The 26664-nt window shown below is 42.8% G+C and overlaps 1 protein-coding gene across 2 annotated transcripts in view; it reads right to left on the bottom strand.

Moving 5' to 3' along the window:
* Window positions 1-26664, bottom strand: part of LOC132406338 (tetratricopeptide repeat protein 39A-like) — a 105818-nt gene that overhangs the window by 40156 nt on the left and 38998 nt on the right. For both annotated transcript variants that reach the window (XM_059991868.1, XM_059991870.1), the window contains 6 exons: window positions 15639-15715; window positions 12022-12089; window positions 9638-9702; window positions 6633-6732; window positions 5837-5902; window positions 412-520 (listed from right to left, as the gene is read on the bottom strand). In XM_059991868.1, coding sequence (XP_059847851.1) covers window positions 412-520; window positions 5837-5902; window positions 6633-6732; window positions 9638-9702; window positions 12022-12089; window positions 15639-15715 — 485 coding nt within the window. The remainder of the gene's footprint in view (window positions 1-411; window positions 521-5836; window positions 5903-6632; window positions 6733-9637; window positions 9703-12021; window positions 12090-15638; window positions 15716-26664) is intronic.

Genomic DNA, 26664 nt, shown 5'->3' with positions numbered 1-26664 from the left:
ACTGTGCACTAACCACCAACTACCTGCCCAATATAACTACACTGACCAGATTGGAACCGGACATGCCCTCTTCTCACTACTACCATCAGGAAGGAGGTTCAGGAGCCTGAAGGCACACTCAACATTTTAGAAACAACTGCATCCCATCCGCCATCAGATTTCTGAATGGTCCACAAATCCATCAACATAACTTCACTACTTTGCTCTATTTTCCATTACCAATCTATATGTATCTTATAATTTAGAGTATATATTATGTATCATTTTATGTACTGCTGCCAAAAAAAACAAATTTCAAATGTCAGTGATAATAAACCTGATTCTGCAGTATTTGTATGTGCACAAGAGTTAGTTCCTTATAGCCTACACGGACACAATTTTGATGACACAAGTGTTTCCCTTTACGCTTACCAAGTATGAATGTCAGGAAGGTGTGATAACACAGCAGCAGCATAACGCATAAAATGGCTCGGATATTGGGAACCATCACTCCATCGTGTAACTGCGACAGACCATACTCCTGTGGGAAAACTAATCATTATCAGTGAAAATTAATCATGCTCAAGCCATCAGCTTAACCTCTCACTTCAGCAGTCTGAGGTGCCCACCTGCTTCACAACAGGCTTCATTATACCGGTGCCCAAGAAGAATGTGGTAACCTGCCTCAGTGATGATCATCCAGTAGCACAAAGAGCCACTGTGGTGAAGTGCTTTAAGAGGTTGGTGATGTAACATATCAAGTCCTGCCTAAGGAGTGGCTTGGATCCATTCCAATTAGCCTACCATCACAATAGGTCAACAGCAGATGCCATTTCATTGGCCCTTCACTCAGGATTGAAACATCTGGACAGTGAAGATACATGCATCAGGACGCTCTTCAATGACTACAGCTCAGCATTCAATACTATCTCCTCCTCAAAACTAATCACCAAGGTCCAAAACCAAGCCCTTGATATCTTCTTGTGCAACTGGCTCCTCGATTTCCTCTTTGCAGACCCCAATCAGTTTGGATTGGCAACAGCTTTTCCACATTCACCACCAGTACAGGTGCAACCCAAGGCTGTGTGCTTAGCCCCCTGCTCTTCTCTCTTTATACCTATGACTATGAGGCTAAGTGCAGCTTCAATGCCATATTCAAGTTCAATGGATGTATGCTGAATCAGCATATAGAAGGGAAAATGAAAACCTGGTTGAATGGTGCCACAACAGCAAAACCAAAGAGCTGATTATTGACCACAGGAGGAAGAAGCTGGAGGTGAATGAGCCAGTCCTCATTAGGGGTCTGGAGGTGGAAAGGGTCAGTAACTTTAAATTCCTTGCCATTATCATATCCGAGGATCAGGCACAGACCTCCCCACTACTGAGAACTGCAGTGATGCCACAGGAAAAGAGCATGCAGCATCAAGGACCCCCACCATTCAGGCTACGCTCTCTTCTTGCTACTGCCTTCAAGAAAGAGATGCAGGAGCCCTAGGTTCCACACCACCCAGTTCAGGAACAACTATTACTTTTCAATCATCAGGCTCCTGAACCAGTGTGGATAACTTCCCTCACCTCAGCTGTGATTCCACAAACTATGGACTCACTTGCAAGGCCTCTACAAATCATGTTCTCAGTATTATTTTGTTTATTTGTACGTTATGTCTTCTTTTGCACATTGGTTGTTTGTCTGGACTTACCCTCATAGTTCAGAGTAAAGCAAACCCCTGGTCCCAGTGGGAGGCTCAGGAATAGGATGCTGGCCGAGTCCCATTAGGTCTCCACCTCTAATTCCTTCCATTCTAACAACTTCTACATTCAATCCAATATATACCTGGTGATTTCCCTTTCAATCTTGTACTGAAGATGTACGTGGTCTTTGAGTGAAAGCCACCAGAAGCGTTCTTGTCCATTTTCAAGGGTGGAGGGTATGATCAGGTGTAAAATAGAAACCCAACCCAAGGCCATAACATTTTCTTCACACAACTCAATCAGCCACATAAACACAACACCCTCCCACACGCTGTGACCTATTTGAAAATATCACACCTAATGTCAACCACGAACCAGAGAACACAGAAGCAGTCAACTGTCCTGAACCAGGTAAAGTATTGAGAGGTGGGTCAAACTGAATCTGATACCGACATTCAGTGGCCACTTTATTATGTGCAGGAGGTACCGAATAAAGTGGTCTCTGAGTGTATGTCTGTGGCTTTATGTTGCTGTAGCCCATCCTTTTCAAGGCTTAACATCTTGTGCATTCAGAGATGCCCTTCTGCACACTGCTGTTGTAACACATGATTATTTGAGTTACTGTCACCTTCTTGTCAGCTTAAACCAGCGTGGTCTTTCTCTTCCCACCTCTTTCATTTACAAGGCATTTTCACCCACACTCAGCTCATTGGATTTTTCTTTTGTGCCATCTCTGTAAACTCTACAGACTGTTGCGTGTGACAATCCCAGGAGATCAGCAGTTTCTGAGGTACTCAAACCACCCTGTCTGGCACCAACAATCACTCCATGGTCACTTCAATCATGTTTGGTCTGAACCACAACTGAACCTCTTGACCATGCCTGCATGCTTTTACCTATGCACTGAGTTATTGCCATATAATCGGCTGATTAGGTATTTTCATTACTGATCAGTTGTACTGGTGCACCTAATAAAGTTGCCACTGAGTGTAAAGCTCAGTGTTGGTCATCCTTGAACCCTTAACAATGCCCCTCAACTGTGGGTCCAAATACACATTGGAACCTCAACACTCCTCTATCCTCACCCCAACTAAAAGCTTTCTCTAATAATTTTTAATCCACTTTAAACTTGAGAGAGGTGTATAAGATGAAAAGAGGCATGGATTGAGTGGACAAACAGAGATAATCCCCCCACCCCCGGGTGGAAATGGATAATGCAAGACAGCATCATTTTAAGGTAATTGGAGGAAAGTATAGGCAGATGCTAGGGGTCTTTTGTTTTTAAAAACACAGAGTATGGTGGGTGCATTGAAAACAATGGGGGCTGGCGGTAGAGGCAAAAACATTAGGGGCACTTATTAAACTTAGCTAGGCACATGGATAATAGAAAAATGGAGGGTTATGTAGGAGGGAATGGTTAGTTAAAAGGTCGGCACAATATCAGAGCTTGTCGTGTTCTATTTTCTATGTTCTTAATTTCCGCCAATAAACAATTCACCTTTCAATTAGTACAGTATCTGTCCTTAAAACTTTTTAAACCTAAAATGATTCATCAAAGCCACTTATGGCTTTGGTAAACATCCCAAGTTTCTGGCCAGCCTTCATTGTCACCAATTTACTGGACAAAGAATATTATCCTTTACTAATTAACCTCTCAAACCTTTTCATAATAGATCAAAGCACACATCAAGTACTCATTTTATACAGAAAAGATGTGCTCAAGAGTGCCAGATGCATTTATCTTTGAATTATTTATTATACATTAATTAGGCAGGGAAATAATGATTCCGGCTAATTGACAGAGAAGGTGACATGACCAGTTTCACACTAGTAATTTGTCTAATTAAATCCAGACAGAGTACAGACCCATCGTAGCCTCAACTCACAGAATGATACAAATCAAATAGCAGCCAAGTGACACATTGTGTTTCTTCTGTTCTGTCTAAGTATCACCTCATTAATCCTTCGCAGAACTTTTTCACAGTAGCCTGACAAATCCTTCCTTTCCAACAGTTTAGCCTTTACCGAAGTCACCCGCTGAATCCGCTTCCACCACCTGGGCATTCCAAATCTAACACTCTGTACAAACTCACTTCTCACCTTCTGGTCCTCCTGTTAGTGAAATTAAGAGAAATCCGTTCCTGCCAACATGTCCTCTCACAGCCTACGCATTGGTCGGTGGGACAAGTGGCACAGTTTTGGAGGGGGGCAGGGGGGAAGTTGAAGGGTTTGCAGACAGAATAGATTATAGGGGAATGAAACAGACTAGGTTGCTCGAGAGCTAGCACAGGCTCAATGGGCTGAGTAGCCTCCCTCTGCGTTGTGCAAAAATGTAAGAAGGAAGCCATTTCATATCGAGTCCATGAAACTTCTGAGGGTTACCCACTGTCACAAACACATCCCAATAACCAATACTCTCCGTTCTTCCATCAACTCCCCAAAGTGGGTGGCACAGTATCCAGTTAGCACAACTCTTTACAGCACCTGCTGTAAGATAGGAGTTCAATTCTCACTGCTGTCTATAAGGAGTTTGTATGTTCTCCCCATGACTGTGTGCGTTCCCTCCAGATGCTCGAGTTTCCTCCCACATTTCAAAGACATACAGGCTAGGGTTACTGAGCTCTGGGCATGCTATATTGGCACTGGAAGCGTAGTGACACTTGTAGGCTGTGAGCACAATCCTCATTGATTAGATTTGACGTAAACACATATCACTCTATGTTTTCCTGTTTAAGATGGGGTTACTGAAGGTGAGCGACAGCTTACTGATAGTTTGAAAGGCAAGAAATTCTACTGAAAACATTATAACAACATCTTTTCTGAAGTATATTGTGGTAAACTATCACCACAATGAAGAGGCGAGCGAAGGTGAAGTGAATTCGAGGGATGAGCGGAGCTGGTGTGTTGTATAATCGATGTAGATGAAGTTGGAGTGAGCAACTCGGAGAGGAAGAGTCAAGGGCAAAGAGCGCCAATGCCCATCCAATTAAATCCCAGTGTGAGGCTGCATCACTCCAAGTGCTGAGGTCAAGAATGGCTTTGGGCTGGACGACGAGGTCTAGGCCCAGAGTGAATCATTGGGCAGCGTGGTCTAGGCCCAAAGCCTTTCACTGCAGTGGGGCCCGGGTCCTAACACGAGTCACGATCCACTGTTTGGCCAATTTAAATGCCGGCCCAGATAGACTGGAAAAACAAGGAGTTGGAACCAGAGGAGAAAGTCAGGCCAATTTTGATCACTCCCCTCAACATTCACTTCTCTCTCCACAACGCTAGGCTGAGAGACTGCCCTGGCTGCTGTGCTTCGTGTCTGTGAGCTTCGCAGTGATACACCCTGCTAATATGACAAACTAAGACGGAGGTTTTCGGCCTACTCCAGGTCACTCCGGGGATTCGGATCTAAGGACTCAATTTGATTCAGAATGCTGTGCTCACTTCTATTGTTGGCATTATTTGCGTTTTTTTCTCTTTCTCTGTGCATTGCGTTTTTTAAATGGGTTCTTTCAGGTTTCTTGTTTTGTGGCTGCCTGTAAAGAAGACATAAACTCAAGTTTGCATAATTTATGCATTCTTCAATAATAAATGTACTTTAATCTTGATCTTTGGTGTTTTGATATATATGTGACAAATAAAGCTAATCTTTTTAATCTCAGATTCGACCACTCACTTATATTATAGGGGCAACTTACAGCAACCATGTTAACCTATACATCCACCTGCCTTTAGGATGCAGGAGAAAACGGGAGCAAACTGAGGGAAATACGCACAGTCACAAGGAGAATGTGCAAGTTCCACAAAGGCAGCCCCCAAAGCCAGGGCCATTGGAGGTTAAAGGCAGCAGTTCTATTGTCAGCACAAGAGGTTGTGCAGATGTTGGAAAGCTTGAGCCACACACAAAAAATGCTGAAGGAACTCAGCACATCAGGCAGCTTCTATGGAGGAAGTTAAACAGCCAATGTTTTAGGACACGTCCTAATTAAGGGTCTCAATTGCTTATTCCCCTCCATAGATGCTGCCTGACTTGCCGGATTCCTCCAGCATTTTGTGCATATCACTCTATCATTTGCACCACAGAGCCATCCTCAGAAATAATAATTGCCTGATCTTGACATTAGTTGTAAATAGAGTCCTTTCCTTCCATGGCAAAAGCAGACGATCTCATCCCCACCTTGTCCCCAGAGAAGCCAGCGAACTCCAACAGTTTCAGGATCCGTGTTGGAAACATTGACAAAGCCTACGGATCAAACAAAGGACAAGTCAAACAAGCTGCAAAGCCCAATAAATTCCCAAACCCCAACAGAGAACACCGCATGGTATTCCAGACTTTGGGAACGGCTATCTCAAAAACAGATTGTTAAGTAGCTTTGTTCCATCTGCCACAAGAGGTGGGCTTTGGTCTTCTCTTGCTGTTAGTTCCTTTTCAGATCAGTGACTACCGCATTCCCCACACCCACCAGTGAAACAGATGGAGCCACTTCCCAACAAGACAGCATCTTGGAGGAAGCACCAGATATTCAGTACCTCACTGCATCTGCTCACATTCCACAGCATTGCTTCCAGCATCAGCCTCGAACCCTCAGACTTCCGGCCAAGAGCAAGAACTCTCCAATCCTCTGTTTCATCCCATCTAAGTCTGTGAACCTCAGAGTCCGCTGGGCAAGTCGAAGCCCTATGTTTGAGATTCCGAGTCCTCCAGAGGCTGGAGGTTGAAGACGTCCTGTCCTGGAGTTGGAGAATTGTGACGTGGTGGGTGGGAGAGCGGGAGGAACTGTCCTTGTCTTGTCGATTGTTTTCTATTTTGTTGTGTTCAGTGTTCTGCTGAGCATTGTGGGCATGCTATGTTGGCGCTGGAACGTGTGGCGACAGTTGCAGGATGCCCCCAGTGATACATTTCACTATTCATTTCAGTGTGCGTGTAATAAATAAATTTGAATCTTGAATCTCTGCGAAGGTTTTATGCTTACCAAGTTAAATGCCCCAATTCCCAAGGAAACACCTCCTTCCAGGTGGGAGTGATTGGGTCCTTTGCTGCATAGGTTTGACTGCAGGAAGTTATGGAGATCTCTGTCAAGAACAAAGGAAAAACCGATATTGTTAGACAAAGGACACCAAGGAGGAATAGAATCTCAAACCACCAAAACCAAAGGCTATGTAGTTGTGGAAAGCAGTCGGGCTTCCGTGGAGAATAAGCCTAGTCAGGCAATGTCTGGGAATGAGATGTGGGGTTAGGGTAGACAGAGTTAATGCTATGACACCGTATTCTTTCATCTTGCTGAACAGGCCAATACTTATCACCTACAGTAACTGCCCTTGATTATGAGAACTGCTGAGAGAATCATCGTGGTCTCTCTCCCTCGCTACCCCCATCCAAGACATACACTGCGATTGCAGCACCTCCACATTGCCAGCCTGAACATCCTGCTATCACTCAGTTCACATTATTTGAGAGAGGAGCTGACCAAAGTTGATTGAAAGAGGATACTAGCAGGAATGACAGCAGAAGGGCAATGGCTGGAGGTTCCAGGGGCAATTGGGAAAGTGCAGGATAAATGCATCCCAAAGATGAAGAAGCATTCTAAAGGCAGAATGAAGCAACTGTGTCTGACAAGGAAAACCAAAGACAACATAAAAGGGAAACAGAGGCCAGATAACATACACAAATTAGTGGGAAGCTAGTGGATTGGAAAGCTTTTATAAACCAACAGAAGGCAACTAAAAAAAGCCATAAGGAGAGCAAAGATTAAATATGAAGGTAGGCTAGCCAATATTATAAAAAGGGATACCAAATTTTTTCTCTGATATAAAAAGGGTGAAAGAGAAGCAAGAGTAGATATGGACCACTGGAAAATGACACAAGAGAGTAATGGAGTACAAAGAAATAGTGGAGGAACTTAATAAGTTTTTTGTGTCAATCTTCACTGTAGAAGATACTAGCAGTATGCCAGAATTTTGAGTGTGTTGGGGGGGGGGGGGGGGGGAGGAGGGAGGAGAATTGAGTGTGGTTGCTATTATTCAGGAGAAGGTGCTTGGAAAGGTGAAAGGTCTAAAGGTAAATAAGTCACCTGGGCCAGGTGGACCAGAGGACTGTAAGAAGTAGCTGAAGAAATTGTGGAGGCATTAGTAATAATCATTCAAGAATCACTAGATTCTGGACTGGTTACAGAGGATTGGAAAACTGCAAACGCAATTCCACTCTTTAAGAAGGGAGGGAGGTAGAAGAAAGGAAATTATAGGCCAGTTAGCCTGATTTCAGTGGTTGGGAAGCTGTTGAAGTCCATTAGTAAGGATAAGGTTACAAGCTTCTTGGAGACGCATGATAAAATTGGACAAAGTCAGCATGGTTTCCTTAAAGGGAAATCTTACCTGACAAATCTGTTGAAAATAACAGGCAGAATAGACAAATGAAAGTCAGTATATGTTGTTTACTTGGATTATCAGAAGGCCTTTGACAAGGTGCTACACATGAGGCTGCTTAACAAGATAAGAGTCCATGGTATTCAAGTTCAAGTTTAATTAGCACTCAACCAAACTTGATTATAGCCAAACAAAACAGCGTTCCTCTGGAGCCAAGGTGCAATACACAGCACAAGAACACACAGCAAATTCAAGATAGCAAGCAAACACATAGTCACACAAAAGAAATACATAGGTAGCCCAAGTCTCTGAGTTACACGCCTCACAAAATGATAGTGCATTTCCCCTCAGTCCGCATGCGAATGCACATACGCACACAATCCAGCTTGTCTTTCTACCAATTGAACACTGGAGGGTAGCACCAATGGGAGGCCAGCCCACAACTGAGCATGGGTACCACGCTACACTGCACCCGGCGTCTCCTCTCCTGGAACAGAGCAATATGCAAGCCCACGGCTTGTGGCCTATTCCTCACTGTAACTGAGACCACGCAACTCTCCTGCCATCAGTCACACCAACAGACAAGGAAACAGGCCTGCAGCATCTTACCTTATCAATGTGCCAACAGAGAAACATCCAAGACAATCACCTGCATTACAGGAAAGATACTAGCATGGATAGAAAATTGGCTGATTTGCAGGAGGCAAACAGTGGTAATAAAGAGGGTCTCTTCTGGTTGGCTGCAGGTGACAAGTGGTATAGTGCTAGGGATCAGTATTGGGACTGGCTCTTTTCACGTTATATGTAAAGGATTTTGATGATGTAATGATGGCTTTGTGGCCAAGTTTACAAACAATACATAGATAGGAAGAGAGGCAAGTAGTGTTGAGGAAACGGAGTCTTCAGAAGGACTCAGATTGGGAGAATGGGCAAAGAAATGGCAGATGGAATATAATGTAGGGAAATGTATGGTTAAGCATTTTGGTAGAAGGAATAAAGGCATAGACTATTTTCTAAACAAGGAAAAAATTCAAAAAAATCAGAGGTGCAAATGGAGTTGTGTAGGATTCCCAGAAGGTGAACTTGTAGGTTGAGTTGGTGGCAAGAAAAGCATGCATTTTGAAAGGACTAAAATACAAGGGCAAAGATGTAATGCTGAAGCTTTATAAAGCATCGGTCAAACCGCAGAGTATTGTGAGTAATTTTAGGCCCCTTATCTAAGAACAGATGTGCTGGCATTGGAGAAGGTCCAAAGGAGGTTCTTGATAATTACTCCAAAAATGAAAATTTTAACTTATGTGGAGTGTTTGATGGCTCTGGGCCTGTACCGCTGAGGTGGGATCTCATTTTAACTTATTGAATATTGAAAATCCGAGTTAGAGTGACGATGGAGAGGATGTTTCCTACAGTGGGTGAGTCCAGGACCAGAGGGCGCAGCCTCAGGATAGAGGAATGTCCACTTAGAACGGAGATGAGGAGGAATTTCTTCAGCCAGAGGGTGGTGAACCTGTGGGATTCATCGCCTCAGTTAATGAGAGGAATGGAGTCAAGACCTTTAGGAATGGGAAAAGCAGAGAGAATATTATGTAAAAAAATAATGAAGATCTTAACTCACTTGTAAATGATGAAGCTGTTCCTGACTTTAATCCCACCCTTGATAAAACTGACCATGTTCTCATCCTGAAAACAGAAAGAACACGTCAGACAAGTTGATATTTTATCTATATAATTTTGTTTTATTTTCAGGCATCCCCTGTTGAGTTAAGCATTTAAAGATAAAAGGTTATAAATATAAAGATAAGATTCACACGTACACCAAAACAGAGTGAAATGTGGGGCTTATCAGTGAGGGTTGTGCTGGGCAGCTCACAAGTGGTCATGCTTCCAGTGCCAACATAGCATGCCCACAACTCACTAATCCTCACCCACACATCTTTGCAATGTGGGAGGAAACTTGAGCCCCAGTTCAATTGCCCAATGAGAAATGGTGACAAGTCAGCACCATGAGCTGCCAACATCCATGTGTTCCCACAGAGGTGGTGTTCCCTTTCTCCAGCTCCCCATGTCCTTTAGCTTTGGGAGCTGATGCAGTGCACATTTAAAAAGAACATTGTGGGAATATTTCAATAATGGAGCACGTGAAGTTAACTGAAATTATCCCGTTTGTTTCAAGAACCTGATGGTTGAGAGGTAGTAACTGTTCCTGAACCTGATGTGGTGAGTCCTGAGGCTCCTTTATAGTACTTTCATCCTGATGACAGCTGTGAGAAGACAGCAAGTCCTAGGTGGTGGGGATCCTTGATAATGGATGCTGCTTTCCTGTGACAGAATTTTATTTAGATATACTCAGTGGTGGGCAGGGCTTTACCCATGATGGACTGGGCTGTATCAACTACTTTTTCTAGATATTTCCATTCAAGGGCATTGGTATTTCCATGTGTGTTTCCTCCAGATGCTCTGAATTTTAAGTTGTTGACCTTCTCTACCTCTGATCCTCTGATGAGGACTGGCTCATGGGCCTCTGGTTTCCTTCTTGTGAAGTCTATAATCTGCACCTTGGTCTTACTAACACTAAGTAAAGGGTTGATGTTATGGCACCACTCAGCTAGATTTTTAATCTCCCTCCTATTTGCTAATTCATCACCATCTTTGATTCAGTCTACAACAGTGGTGTCATCAGGAAACTTAATTATGGCATTGGAGTTGTGCTTGGCCACACAGTCGTAAGTGTATACAGTCATAAGCTTGGACCAGGGATCAGGGTTTAATTCCCACCACTGCTGGTAAGGAGCTTCTACGCTGACCTGTGACCACATGAGTTTCCTCTGGGTGTTCCAGTTTCCTCCCACATTCCAAAGATGCATGGTTTAGTAAGTTAGTTGGTTATATGGGTGTAATTGGGAAGGCTACTGTGCGGTATTGACAAATAACTATTAAAATGAATACATAAATCTCCAGCACTATCCAAGACAGGAGCATTCAAGTTCCCAGCACAGCGAGTGGTCATACTGAAAACGTAGCTAAGTAATACCACATATTCACTTGCGACAACAGTACAATCACCAAATATAGTGCAAAACAAAACACTCTCATCAACAAATGTATTCACAAATTGTTTCTGGTTGAATCTTAGACTCCTGGTAACAAGGGCAATATGCCATCAGAGGTACATGTAAGCCACGTGAATGACTACAGCCACAGCTTTTAAACCACAGCTATGCATGGTCATTCAGTGAGACCTGCCACAGGGTTTCAGTGCAGCGCAGTGCTTCAAACTCTTCCTTCTTGTCAAAAGCACCCAGCTCTGAGCGAGTAGTGATAATCCTGTATTTACAAATCTGCATTTTTAAAACCTCTCTCACAATTTCAGCACATCCAAAGTCAACAAAGTTAAATACTCATGCTCATCGTTAAACTGTCTAAGTCAGAATCAGGTTTATTATCCCTGACATACTATAGGTTGTGAAATGTCATTTTTTTGGCAGCAGTATGGTACAAGATAGTAAGCAATTACTAAGTTACAATAATTACTAATAACTACTAAATAATTAAGTTACAATAAAAAATAAATATTGGCCCAAAAAAAGTGCTCATGAGTTCATGACGTGTTGAGAACACGGATGATGGAGGGGAAGAAGCTGTTCATAAAACATTGAGTGTGTGTCTTCAGGCTCCTGTACCTTTCCTCTGATGGCAATAATGAGAAGTGGACATGTCCCAGCTGTTGAGAGTCCTTAATGATGGATGATAATTTGTGTTCAACGAGGTGGATATGTTGCATGGGAAGACTTCATGAGTGCTACGTGAAAACAACCTGAATCTGCGTTTCTCTTGCATGGCACGGTTGGGGGCAATATTGATTTGCCCTCATTTCCCACATACAGTGCTGAGGTACGTTTTATGTCAAGCAGGAGGGCAGATAGTGCTGTTGTGGGTAAGTAGATGAGAGTTCAGTGCACAGACCACGCTACTGATTTGGTAATGACTGCCCACACCTACCTGCAAGAAAGTTAAGGCAGCCCTCTGTAGGAGACACTCAGCGTAACAGACCTCTGCATGGACCTCCTCTGCAAAAAACAAATCAGAACATCCAACCAAAAACTGACATCCACATTTATGTGGTAAATACATTATCTGTTTATTCAGTAAACGTCTTGTATCTATGTACCATTACTCAGGATGCTCCCAAGTACATCTCAATCAATAAAGTGTTCCCAAACCGTTGAAAAGGTGAGGAAAAGTACACGAGGATGCAAATATCCACAAAGACAGCTCTCACAAGACACAGAATAATAATGTTTCTGCAATGCTAAGTGTGGGATAAATATGGGCTAGAAAACCAAGGATATAGCCATAGAGTCTTATAGATTGTTCAACTCATCCTTGCCAACTTTGTTACTCAGAGAGCTAGCCCCATGTGCCTGCATAGCCCTCTAAACCTCTCCTATCTACATATCTAAATGGCTTTTAAATGTCACTGATGTGTCCACCTCATCCACCATTTCTGGCAGCTCACTCCAAGCATGCACCTCCCTTTACATGTAGAAGCTGACCCTGATGTGCCCTTTAATCTCTCATCTCTGATCTTTAGCCCATAGCTTCTTGTTTATAGCACAGTCATACGTGGGAAAAAGACCGTTTTCACTCTACATACTACATATCTCATTATTGTCTATACCTCTAGATGATCACCAATCAATCTCCTACACTGGGGGGGGGGGGGGGGGGGTGAGGGAGATAAAGTCCTAATCTATGCAACATCTTCTTGTAGCTTAGGATATAGGCCTACTTGAAGAAAAGATAGTACAATCTGAGGAAACAGACAAAGCCTCGTTTAAACCCCTCTGATACTTTCCGAGCCCTGTACACATGTCAGCTTGGCTCGGTTCTTCTTGAAGTGGGACCCAAACCCGTTTTGCAACACAGGGGACTGTGTTAACTTGTTAACTACATCAACACAACAAGAAATACAGGAGTTCCAAACTAATGGCAATTTCGGAGCTGTTAAGCCCTGACCTAACACTTCAACAACAAAAAGCAAATCAAGCGTAACTCAAAATGCTGGAGAAGCTCAGCAAGTCAGGCAGCATCTATGGAGAGGAATAAAGAGTTGATATTTCAAAGCAAGAACCTAAATCAGGACAAGCTTTGGTTAAAACATTAAAATATCACAGAAATTTGTTTCCAAGAGGAGGTAGGGTGTCACCATTCGGTCCATGCTGATTTTAATGAAGGAACTGCGACTAACTTTAACACACCTCAGCTGGCGTATTTGCTTGAGTATAAGTTGCCTGCAAGAGGATGTGTAAGCATTTATGGATACACAACTGATTTTAAACTGCAACTCAGAAAGGAGAAGGCATCACAGAATAATCAACTCCATTTTAGGTTTGAAAGAAGTTAAACAAGGAGAAGAGGTTCTGAGAACAAGGCTCATATTCCACTGGATACAGATGCTTAAGGAATCCTCTAGTCAGACAATTAAATAAATGAGTTTGGGTGAGGAGAAACTCTCCTAAGGAAATCAGACACACTGGGAAGCACCTTCACAAAGCCAAAGCAGATTTGGTACTGCCCCCAATAGTTGTTCTGTCTGGAGCAAAGAGCGGGTTTACATGGTGGGGGAAAGGAGGCAATTGAAAACATCTAATCTAATAATTCCTGTTAAAATTTTCACTACATACAAACTGGAGATTTTACTCAAATCCTAAACTCAAGAGATCCAGAGCAGCAGGGCACAAGATGCCAGAGGAACCCAGCAGGTTAAGACAGCATCTATAGAGAGGAACAAAAAGTTGATGTTTTGGGCTGAGACCCTTCATCAGGACTGGAAGGAAGAAAAAGCCAGAATAAGAACTTGGGGAGGAGGGGAAGGAGTACAAGTTGACAGGTGATAGTTGAGGGGAAGACAGATGAGTGTGGGAAGGAGGATGGAAGGGGTTAGGTGAAAGAGGCAAGGATCTATCTCAACCTCTGTCATCTCCCAAGTCCTTTCTCCCTCAGTTTCTTCTACATGTAGCTGAGCTTTCAGAGGGGTGCAGTAAACCCCCCAACTTGTTTTTGTTATAATCTTCTCCCTGTATTTTTGGTTTCACTGGTCCAAAACACATTTATCAAATGGAAAAAATGCAGCAGGCATGAATTGGGGAGGATGAGTAAAGATAACTCCTGCATATCTACCCGATCTCAGTTGGCCAGTCAAAGATAGATCGCCAACGGATCTATAACCAAGAAGGAAGTTCCCGAGAGTACGAGGTGATGGACTATTTGGGTGAAGGTGTCACTGTACAGACGAGGATCAAGTTCAGCCATAATGTTTCTCACAGCTTGGTGGAGTTGACTGTAGCAACACAAGAGACTACAGATGCTGGAATCTGCAACAACGAACAATCTGCTGGAGAAATTCAGCAGATCAAGCAGCATCTGTTGGAGGGGGGTAGTTGTTGATGTCTTGAATCAAAACCTTGCATCAAGACCCCACAGACATGGCTTACTACCCATTGCAACTAGTTAATAACAGGAAAGAACAAACGTTTCAAAACCTAATCTTGGCCATATGAAGATAAAGAAAAGAAAAGCCAAAAGCTCAAAGGAGAGGGGTGCAATTTGCTCAGGAAGTAGCACCGAGAAATACTTAGTGATTACAGAAGACCTGCCAGATAGGCAACAGACATCCTTCTATGCTCCACCACTTCTGTCCCACACTATCTGGCAGCCTTGACCTCCATTACCCAAGACCCAGGCTCTAAACTTACTTCAACTGAACCCCTTCCCTCCTTCCAGACCTGACTTAATGTCAACTTCTTAGACCAAGGTTTTGTTCACTGGGTGAATGTCACCTTTGGTGATGTGGATGTAAGACTTTGCTCAACACTGTCCAGTGAAGGTGTTAGGTTGCTTCACTACACTGAAGGTACTAAATTCATCCAAATTGTTGCAAACTTCTATAAATGGCAGAATCATTAATCCACTGAAATTACACCTACATACACCCTGTGGCCACTTTATCAGGTGCAGACTGGAACCTGGTGTGTTCTTCTGCTGTTGTAGCCCATCCATTTCAAGGTTCAACATGTGTGTTCAGAGATTCTCTTCTACATACCACTGTTGTAATGCATGGTTATTTGAGTTACCGTTGCATTCCTGTTAGATTGAACCAGTCTAGCCATTCTCCTCTGACCTATCTCATTAATTAGGCACTTTTACCCTCAAAATTGCTCTATCTGGATTTTTTTTTTTTGGTTTTGCACCATTCTCTGTAAACTCTAGAGACTGTTGTTGGTTAAAATCCCAGGAGTAGCTTCTGAGATGCTCAAACCACCCCATCTGGCACCAACAATCATTTCACAATCAGAATCATTTATAGTACTGTACAAAAGTCTTAGACATGTATATATAGTTAAGGTGCCCAAGACTTCAGTGCAGTACTGTGGATCACTCTTCTTCCCCAATCTGATGTTTGGTCTGAACAACAAATGGACCTCTTGACCACGTCTGCATGATTTTATGCATCGAGTTGCTGCAACATGATTGGCTAATTAGATATTTGTATAATGAGCAGGTGTACCAAATAAAGTGGCCACAGTGTATTCTTCGCAAATCGCGCCAACACAAACCTTCAGTGAAGTGGTCACCAGATGATTTGTTCACAAGACTCGACAGGGAGCCAACAACAGTGGACTTCTTTCGAAACCTAGTGGAAACAAATGGTCCATTAGGGAGAGTGCAACTTGGGCGACTTTGGCCAGGAAGTGTTCCCACTGCAGGCACAAAACTGGGAGCCTCTGGGTGGGGAAACTGACATTAGTGGGGCTGAAGACTAAAGCGGATGACAAGCAGACTGGCTGAAGATCTTCAGGTGAAGAAAAGAAAGAAGATTTGATGGAAGGTGTTCAAGGTCACATGGGATCCAGGCAGAGAGGATAAGGAGAAATTGTTCTCCGTGGCAAGAAACCAAGGGATGGGATTTAAGGTGATCAGCAGAAGAACTAGAGAATTGAGGAGGAATGATGTCTCTCTTAGCAAGCACTGCCTGTACAGCTGGTGGAAGGAGATTCAAAAACATGGATGAATGCTTAAAAGTTCAGCAAATTGTTGGGCTATAAGGTAAGAGTCCTTGAATGGAGCTAACCGGATTGTTCCCAGAGTTCAGTGAGCTAAATCCCCTCTTCTTATGCCATAACAATCCAAGGGTTCCATGGACTTTTTCCAAAGCAATGACACTCCCAACAGGGCTGAATGATCTCTCTTGTGCTACAAGGTACATTCTCACCAACAAGGCAACTTAAATTCAGGGAATTAGATAAGGAACATAAAAGATCAGTAATGGTAACTGTGAAACTACTAGACTAAAGTAAACTGTTCAAGACATTGGTAGAGCTACATTTAGAGTACTGTGTGCAGTTCATGTCACCCTGCTGCAGAAAGCATTTCATTAAACTGAAGAGTACAAAAAAAAGATAGGCTAAGGATAATAACATTACTGGAGAGCCTGAATTACAAGGAGAGGTTGCACAGGCTGTGAATTTTTTTTTACCCCTGGAGCACAGGAGGCTGAGGGGTAACTTTATAAAGGTTTATAAAATCATGAGAAAAATAGATGAGGTGATGAGCAACAAGTTTTTCCCCAGGGTAGAAGAGCCCACAAGTGGAGGGGACAGATTAAAGTGAGAGAGGAAAGTTTTATAGAGGGCCTGAGGGGCAACCTTTCCCACACAGAGGATAGTGGGTACATGGAATAAGCTGTCAAATAAATGGTAAAGGTGAGAACAATTACAACATTTAAAAACGTTTCGATAGGAAGGGTTTGGAGATGCGAGTTAAATGAAAGCAAATGTGTCTAGTTCAATTTGGCAACTTATTCAGCATGGACAAGTTTTATGTGCTGTATACTCTATAACAGTGGAGTTCCTGTCCTGGTCCAACACACATCGATGCTACAGCCAAGAAAGCTCACCAACAACTCTAATCCCGCTGTGCTCAGGAACATTTCCTTAGGCAATATGTAAAGGTCACAACCAGAGTGAGTGCAATACTGGATCTCCTCTTAGGGAGCGAGACAGAGCAAGTGACAGAAGTGTGTGTAGAGGAATAGTTAGGATCTGGTTATATAGATCTAGTGATCCTAAGTTGGGATATGATGTTGCAGTTATACAAGTTCCCTGAAGGTGGAATCTCATGTGGATAGGGTGGTGAAGAAAGCTTTTGGTATGCTGGCCTTTATAAATCAGAACATTGAGTATATGAGTTGGGATGTAATGTTAAAGTTGTACAAGGCATTGGTAAGGCCAAATTTGGAGTATTGTGTACAGTTCTGGTCACTGAATTATAGGAAAGATGTCAACAAAATAGAGAGAGTACAGAGGAGATTTACTAGAATGTTATCTGGGTTTCAGCAGCTAAGTTACAGAGAAAAGTTGAACAAGTTAGGTCTTTATTCTTTGGAGCGTAGAAGGTTGAGGTGGGACTTGATAGAGGTATTTAAAATTATGAGGGGGATAGATAGAGTTGACATGGCTAGGCTTTTTCCATTGAGAGTAGGGGAGATTCAAACAAGAGGAGATGAGTTCAGAGTTAGGGGGCAAAAGTTTAGGGGTAACATGAGGGAGAATTTCTTTACTCAGAGTGGTAGCTGTGTGGAAGGAGCTTCCAGTAGAAGTGGTAGAGGCAGGTTTGATATTGTCATTTAAAGTAAAATTGGATAGGTATATGGACAGGAAAGGAATGGAGGGTTATAGGCTGAGTGCAGGACAGTGGGACTAGGTGAGAGTAAGCACTCGGCACGGACTAGAAGGGCCAAGATGGCCTGTTTCTGTGCTATAATTGTTATATGGTTATAAGATGTTAGGGAGACCAAATTTGAAGTATCGCATGCAGTTCCGGTCACCTACTATAGGAATGATATCAATAAGCTTGAAAAAGAGCAGAGGAAATTTATAAGGATATTACTAGGACTCAAGGAGCTGAGATATAGGGAAAGATTAAATAGGCTAGCACTTTATTCCCTAAAACATAGGAAAACTAGGGGAGATTTGATAAGAGGCATACAAAACTATTAAGATATAAAATAGCATTAATACATGCAGGTTTTTCCCTCAGTTGGGGTAAGTTAGAAGTAGAGGTAAGACTGGTGAGAGTGTGGAACAAGCCACAAGGGAAGTGTGTTCAGCTGTAACATCTCACAGGTTTGGTTAGGTACCTGGATGGAGAGGTTATGGAGGGCTATGGAAGTGAGTGTGTATGTTCTCCCTATGAACCACGTGGGTGCCCCACTTTCCTCCCAGTCCAAACAGGTTATGGTTAGTTGGTTAACTGGTCATTGTAAACTGTCCTGAGATTAGGCTGGAGTTAAAGAGTTTGTTTGCTTGGTAGTGAGATTCATTAGGCCAGAAAGGCCTGCTGTTTCTCTAAAATAAATTTTAAAATAAAAAAACAGCTGCTATTACTAAGGAAAGGTAGTAAGGTAGAAAGGTAGCCTGGGAAGTTTAAAGATCTGAAGGTCAATAAGTTACCCGGACCAGATGGATTACACCCCAGGGATCTGAAAGAGAGAGCTGAAGATATTGTGGAGGCATTGTGCATGATCTTTCAAGAATTACTGGATTCTGGAATGGCACTGAAGTACTGGAGATTTTCAAATGTCACTCCACTCTTTAAGAAGGGAGGGAGACAGAAGACAGGAAGTTTAAGAAAGGAAAGGGAGAGAGGGAGTCAGCCAGTTAGCCTAACCAGTGGTTGTGAAGATGGTGAAGTACATTGTTAAGGTTTCCAGATACTTGGAGGCATATGATAAAATAGGCCAAAGTCATCATGGTTTCTTTAAGAGAAAATCTTGCCTGACAAATTTCTTTTTTTCAGAAGGCTTTTGACAAGGCGCTGCACATGAGACTGCTAAACAAGAGCCCCTTGTATTACAGGAAAGATACTAGCACAGAGAGAAGGTTGGCCAAGGCAAAGTGTAGGAATAAAGGGGCTCTTTTCTGGTTGGCTGCCGTTGATTTGAGCTGTTCTGCAGTGGTTGGTGTTGACACCACTTCTGTTCATGTTAAATGTCAATAATTTGGATGACAGAATCGATGGCTTTGTGGTGACGTTTGCAGATGATACAAAGATAGGTGGAGGGGCAGGTAGTGTTGAGGAAGTAGGGAGTCTGCATAAGGTCTTAGACAGATTAGGAGAATGGGCAAAGAAGTGGCAGATGGAATATAGTGTAGGGAAGTGTATTGTCATGCACTTTGGTAGAAGGAATAAAGATGCAGACTATATCTTTATTTGGGGAGAAAAAAATCAAAAATCAGAGGTGCAAAGGGACCTGGGAGTCCTTGTGCAGGGTTCCCTAAAGGTTAACTTGCAGGTTAAGTCAGTGATAAAGAAGGCAAATGCAATGTTAGCATTCATTTCAAGAGGACTCGAATATAAAAGCAAGGATGTAATGAGGCATTATCAGGCATGGATAGACAGCACTTGGGAGTATTATAAGCAGTTTTGAGCCCATTACCGAAGAAAATGTGCTGACATTGGAGAAGATCCAGAGGAGGTTCACAAAAACTGATCCCAGGAATGAAAGAGCCAACATGAGATGAGTTTGATGGCTCTAAGGCTGTACTTGCTGGAGTTTAATAGAACAAAGGGGAATCTCATTGAAACCTATCAAGTGGATTTGGAGAGGATGTAGGGGAGTCTAAGACCAGAGGGTACAGCCTCATAACAAAATGACATCCATTTAGAACAGAGATGAGGATGAATTTCTTTAGCCAGAGTGTGCTGAATCTGTGAAATTCATTGCCACATTTGACTGTGGAGGCCAAGTGGAAGTGGATAGATTCTTGACTAGTCAAGGTGTCACAAGCTACGAGGAGAAGGGAGAAAAAGGGGTTGAGAAGAATTTTTTAAAAATCAGCCATAATGGAATGGAAGGGCAGATTCCATGGCACAAATGGCCTAATTCTGCTCCTGTGTCTTATGGTCTAACAGTATGCAAGGCAAGCTTTTCAAAACATCTTGGTACATGACAATAAAAAAACATTTCTAATTCCTTGACCCTGGTTCAGTCTGAGGGAGAGACCTATCCAGTGTAACCTACATACTGTATGGCTTCAAACCAGTTGATGTTTGACTCTTAATTATCTTCTGGAATTGTAAGAGCAATTTGAGATGGAGAACAGGCACCAGCCTCACCATCGTCCCACAATCCAAATGGACCAGGGACTTTCAACCCTCCACATCTCACCTCGACTGGTCACAAGTTATGCACAGAGAAATTGAAAAGGTACCGGGAACACAGAACTATACATCAGTAAAACCAGATTCCCACTTCAGAACATTGACCAGTACACCTTCGGCCGATGATGTTGTGCTGAAATAATTAAATTAGTAATCAAATGCACAACTATAGTATTCCTTTCTTCCTACACAATTGTTCATATTGTCCAATACTCAGCACATTCAGAGGCCTAACTAAGAGCCTCTTGAATGCCTCTATCTTATTTACCACCACCCATGGGTCTGTGTGTAAATAAACTTGCCCTGCACATCTCCTTTGAACTTACTCCCTCTCACCTTAAATGCATGCACTCTGGTATTAGATACTTCCACCCTGGGAAAAAGATACCAGCTATCTATGCCTCTCATAAACCTCTATCAGGTCTCCTCTCAGCTTCCAATGCTCCAGAGAAAACAACCCGAGTTCATTCAATCTCTCTCTATCACATGTCCTCTAATCCAGGCAGCATCTTAGTGAACCTCATCTGCACTTTTTCCGGAGCCTCCACATCCTTCCTGTAATTGGGTGACCAAAATTGAATGCAATATTTTCCCAGAGTTCCAAACATACCTGCATCATTCTAGAGGGGCTAAAGTCACAATTGGGTCACTGTGCGACAGGAGCTGTACCCGCTGGGCCAGTGAAGGAGAACAAACAAGAATTCCTATGGAGTCAGCAGAATTGTGCACTCTCTGTGAAACTGACTCACAATGTGCATAGTTTCTGCAACAATTCCCAAGGTTGGGATTGAATCTGGCTCCCTGGTACTGGGATCTATCACTGTGATACGATGACATTAGCACAGAACCATTCCTACACTGTGCAGTTCAAGAGAGGTACAGTTTGCACATTTATCCAATCCAATCAAAACCAAAATTACCCAACAGTTACATCAGATTTAAGGTTAAGATTAGCTTTATTTGTCACATGTACATCAAAGCATACATGAAATATGTTGTCTGCATCAACATAGCATGTGTGCGCCAAAATAGCATGTCCACAACTTAATAACTAACCCTAACCCATACATTAGGAGTTTGAAGAGATTTGGCATGTCAACAAATACACTCAGAAGCTTCTATAGATGTACCGTGGAGAGCATTCTGACAGGCTGCATCAATGTCTGGTATGGAAGGGCTACTGCATAGGACTTAAAGAAGCTGCAAAAGGTTGTAAATTTAGGCAAATCCATCATGGGTACCAGCCTACAAAGTACCCAGGACATTTTCAAGGAGCAGTGTCTCAGAAAGGCAGTATCCATTATTAAGGACCTCCAGCACCCAGAGCATGTCCTTTCATCACTGTTATCATCAGGTAGGAGGTACAGAAGCCTGAAGACACACACTCAGTGATTCAGGAACAGCTTCTTCCCCTCGGCCATCCGATTCCTAAATGGACATTGAACCCTTGGACACTACCTCACTTTTTAAATATATATTATTTCTGTTGTTTGCACGATTTTTAATCTATTCAATATACATATACTGTAGTTTATTTACTTTTTTTATTATTATTTTTTTCTCTCTGCTAGATTATGTATTGCATTGAACTGCTGCTGCTAAGTTAACAAATTTCACGTCACATGCCGGTGATAATATACCTGACTCTGATTCCTTGCAATGTGAGAGGAAAGCGGAACTTCCAGAGGAAACCCACACAGTCACAGGGAGAACATACAAACTCCTTACAGACAGTGGTAGGAATTGAACCCCGATCACTGATATTATAAACCATTGTGCTAACCACCATGCCAACCTCAGAGTTCACAGAGACCATTCTGCACATTACTTCTGTCAGTTCTCTGCCATAGAGACAGACCAGTCTCACCCATGGCAACTCCATGAAGGCTCCACTGACATTTGCTCTTATCCTGTCTCTGAGCAGTGTTATCCTAACTCCAGCCACACAATATCAATCACCTGTATTTCTCTCCCTCTAATTTTCACCTGTGTCCTTCAGTTTTCAATCCCCCTACCACTGGGAAAAATACTTCCAATTGCAGCCCAATTAGGAGTTAGTGTACGTCCATCAAATCACCTTCAGGCTTCAAACAGTGCTTCTCTCTCCAATCTGTCCTAATATCAGTAGCCCTCATCCCAGGAAGCGCGCCGCCTCTTCCCCCTGCCACCCAACTTCTAAATGAAGATTTAACTCATGAACACTACCTCACTACTTTTTCTAAAATTTGTTATTTTGCTCTACTTATTTTAACTTAACTAATATATATATTATATATAAAATTCGCACACACTTATTGTAACTCAGTTGTTTTTCACTTATATTTATTTATCATGTACTGCTACCTTAAAGTTAATAATTATCACAATATATGCCGATGATATTAAATCTGATTCTGATATTTTCTGGCTCGCTCTAATAGAGTGCAGGCCAGGGTTGAATGAGCAGAAGGTTTCAGACTCTGATGTTAAAAGATCAGTGATGCATTTCCAACATAGGGTGATGTGCCAGTGAGCAGAGAGCCTACATATGATGCTGGTTTGCCTTACCCAGGGCAGTAAGTTACAAGCTGGTGTCAGGAAAGCCTTGGCAAGTTGTTGCATTGCAAAGCATAAATGGTTAAAGAACAATGCAGTTGAGGCTCAGAGGTGGAAAATATTTATAAAATCCTTCTTAGAACATACATGGAGTATTATGTTCTGTTTTGGTTGCCTCATTATAGGAAGAATGTGGAAGCTTTGGAGAGGGTGCTGAGCAGTTTGACCAGGATACTGCCTGGATTAGAGAGTATGTCTTTTGAGGACAGATTCAGTGAGCTAGGGCTTTTCTCTTTGGAACAAAGAAGCATGACAGGAGATGATAGAGGTGTACAGAATGACAAGAGACATTGATCAAGTGGACAGCAAGCACCTTTCTCCCAGGTCAAAAATGGCTAATGCAAGGGAGCATAACTTTAGGAGGAAGGTATAGTGGGGATGTCAGAGTTAGTTTTTTTTTTAAACAGAGTGGTGGGTATATGGAATGCGCTGCCAGGGTGGTGGTAGAGGCAGATACATTGGGGCATTTAAGAGGTGCTTAGAAAGGCATATAGATAGAAGAAAAATGAAGGGCAATTTGGGAGGGAAGGGTTAGATTGATCTTGGAGTAAAAGGTCTGCACAACATTGTGGGCTGAAGGGCTATACTGTGCAGTACTGTTCACGTGAATGAATGCTCGAGATGTTTGTTGGGTTGCCAAAGAAACAGGCTGCTTCTGGCCAAGGTGATGTCAAAAGTTGGAGCTACACTGACTCGGGCAAACTCTACAGATGCTGGATGCGTTTCATGGTTTTGAGGTCTGTCCGTGACTGGGCATCTGAGCATGTAGTGTTGTCTGTCTGACAGTTTCTGTGTCTGTGTGAACTTACAGTCCAACTAAATCCTGTGCAAGGACCATGTGGTGTCCGCAACAGAAGAGCTGTTGGTGATTGACAGCAATTCAAAGAAGTTCTAAGTAAATTTATTATCTGTCACCATATACTACCCTGAGATTCAATTTACAGGAAAATAAAGAAATGCAATAGAATTTATGAAAATCTATACATACACAAATACTGACAAACATCCAATGTGCAAAGGATGACAAATAGTGCAAATAAGAAAAATAATAATGAGAACATGAATCGTAAAGAGTTCTTGAAAGTAGGTCTGCAGGTTGTGAATTCAGTTCAGGGTTGAGGCAAGTCATTCACACTGGCTCAGGAGTCAGGTACTAACTGTTACTGAACCTGGTGGAGTTGGACCTAAGGCTTCCATAACTCCTACCTAATGGTTATAGGGAGGAGAGAAGATGGCCTGGACAGTGACAGTCCTTGATGATGGATGCTGCTTTCTTGTCACAGCACTCAATGTAAATGTGTTCAATAGTGGGGAGGGATTTTCCTGTGATGTACTGGGCTGTGCCCACCACTTTCTGCAAATTTTTCTATTCCTGGCCATTGTTATTTCTTGCACAAGTGTGACCTGATGCAGCAATAATACCACACTTGCTGGTGTTCACAATTAAACACTGAAATAGACAGCTCCTACCAAGTACTTACAAGAACGCAAGACAGAAACTGCTATCAATTACCCAATGTGTCTTTGCCAGCTACACTATTTATAGCCTTCTTCACTGCAAACCAGCTGAAATTCTACAAGCTGACGTGGATTTGGACTTTTTAAAACAAACACTATAATATCCTGGGAATTTTACACTTGGTCGCAAGGTCCAAGTAATTTTTGTTTTAATAAGGTTCACAGAACTGCAATTACTGGTAGCGAACTAAATCTAATCTATGGGTGTGGACATTTCCTTATCAAGGGCATTTCACAATACAAAAGAGTTGCTAAGAAAAAGCTCCTGGATTAGTTTTGTGCATCTCCATTCACCACACCTATACAGTTAATGTTTAAAAACATTTAATCATTCCCCACTACACTCCATGCCAGCCAATATTCCCCACCCACCTGCGTCTGACTTGTTTCTCTCTAATCTCGCTACTACCGTTGAGCAGGAGGTACAGGAGTCTCAGGTCGCACACCACCAGGTTCAGGAACATTTACTGGCCGACAGACATCTGGCTCCTGAATGGTGTGCATGGTTTCATTTGCCTCAGCCTGTCAACTCACTTTTAGACACTGCAGCTCATGTTCTCAATAATATATATTGCTTTTTTATATTATTTGCAAGATTTGTCTTCTGCATATTAAATGGTCATTGGTCTGTGTTTTTCATGGATTGTATTGGAGTTCTATATTTTCCTGTGTCTTCAAGAAAATAAATCTCAAGGTTGTATGTGGTTGCATACTTTGAACTTTGAAAAATGATCAATACCTGTAAACGCTTCTGGTTTTCTATCCAATGTGACTGGCTGTTCAGCAATCTAATGATATCAGAGCCACTGAACACCATAGAGACCCCCTTGAATGACACATGACAGCAGCCAGTCTCACGAGAGAAGCTACATGGTGCATATGGGGTTCTTCGCTCCCCTGGAAGTAGCTTTGACACTGACCTCAAATTCTATTTTTGGTGCAGTTTTGTGGGATAGAGATAGCTTGCAGTATCATTTCAGAGGGCTGTTTAAGACCCACTCACATTGCTGTCCAACACCACATTTATGCCGAACACCCAAGAGCAGATCTCCTTCACCAAAGGGGTCATGAGTGAACCAAAATGAGACCTTATCAACACTCCAGTAATTGAGTTTTCATTTGGGATTTACTTCAGAGAGTCAGAGTCATACTTCACAGGAAATGGCCCTTCTGCCCATCGAGTCAATACAAACCATCAGGCATACCCCCTAAAATTATCTACAGGATTAGGATGCACAGGACAGTGGTGATGGGCTTTAGAGTAGAGTACATACACCAAGTGACCCCTCAAGATATCTGTTGCTGTCAAGTGTCATTCAAAGGGGTCTCTGGTATCCAGTGGCTCTGATGTCATCAGACTGCTGAACATCCAATCACATTTAACAGAAAACCAAAGCAAGTACTGATCATTTTTCCTCGAAATTCACAGTACAGCGTTCAAATTAAACACAGTGATTATATACAGGACCATCAGCCAGAGCTGTGAACCACTGATAAAGATATGTGAATCCAAAACCCACTGTGGCAGCAGCAGAATTTAACTTTGTTGAATTAATAGAACTTGAAAATATTATTGGAATACAGACACAAACTACTGAAGGAACTTTGTAGGTCAGGCAGCATCCATGGTCGGAGGTTTGCAGAAGGGGGCAGAAGCCAGAACAAGAATGTGTGGGGGAGAGGGGAAGGAATACAAGCTGGCATGGGATAGGTGAGACCAGGTGAGGGAGGTGTTGGTTGGGTGTGAAGGGGGAGAGAGGAGGGAATGGATGATGTGTGAAACTGTGAGGTGATGGGTAGAAGAGATAAAGAGCTGAAGAATTAACCTGATAGGAGAGGACAGTGGACCATGGAAGAAGGGGAAGGAGGAGGAAATCAGAGGCAGATGATGGGTAGGTGATGAGGGCAGTGGAGGGAAGAAGAATGGTGAGAGGGCCACCAGAATGAGAGAAAACAAAGCAGGTGGAGGTAAATAAGGAGGACGGCTACCAGAAGTAAGAGAAATCGATGTTCATGCCATCAGTTTGGAGTCAACTCAGGTGGGCTATGAGATGTAGCTCCTCTGACCTGTATTTGGCCTCATCATGGTCATGGAAAGGCATGTCAGAATGGGGATGGGAAGTCAAATTGAATTGGGTGGCCACTGAGAGATTCTGCCTTCTGCGGCGGGCAAAGCAACGGAGCTCGAGAAAGTAGTTCCCATTCCATTTCACGTCGCACCGATGTAGAGGAGGACAACCAGGAGCTCCGGATACAGTAGATGACCTTGACAGACTCACAGGTGAAGTGTCACCTCCCTGGAAGGAG

This window comes from Hypanus sabinus, chromosome 16 (genome assembly GCF_030144855.1).
Source record: "Hypanus sabinus isolate sHypSab1 chromosome 16, sHypSab1.hap1, whole genome shotgun sequence".
NCBI lineage: Eukaryota > Metazoa > Chordata > Chondrichthyes > Myliobatiformes > Dasyatidae > Hypanus > Hypanus sabinus.
The sequence above is the reverse complement of the archived record's forward strand: the minus strand, read 5'-3'. Positions and strand labels throughout refer to the sequence as shown.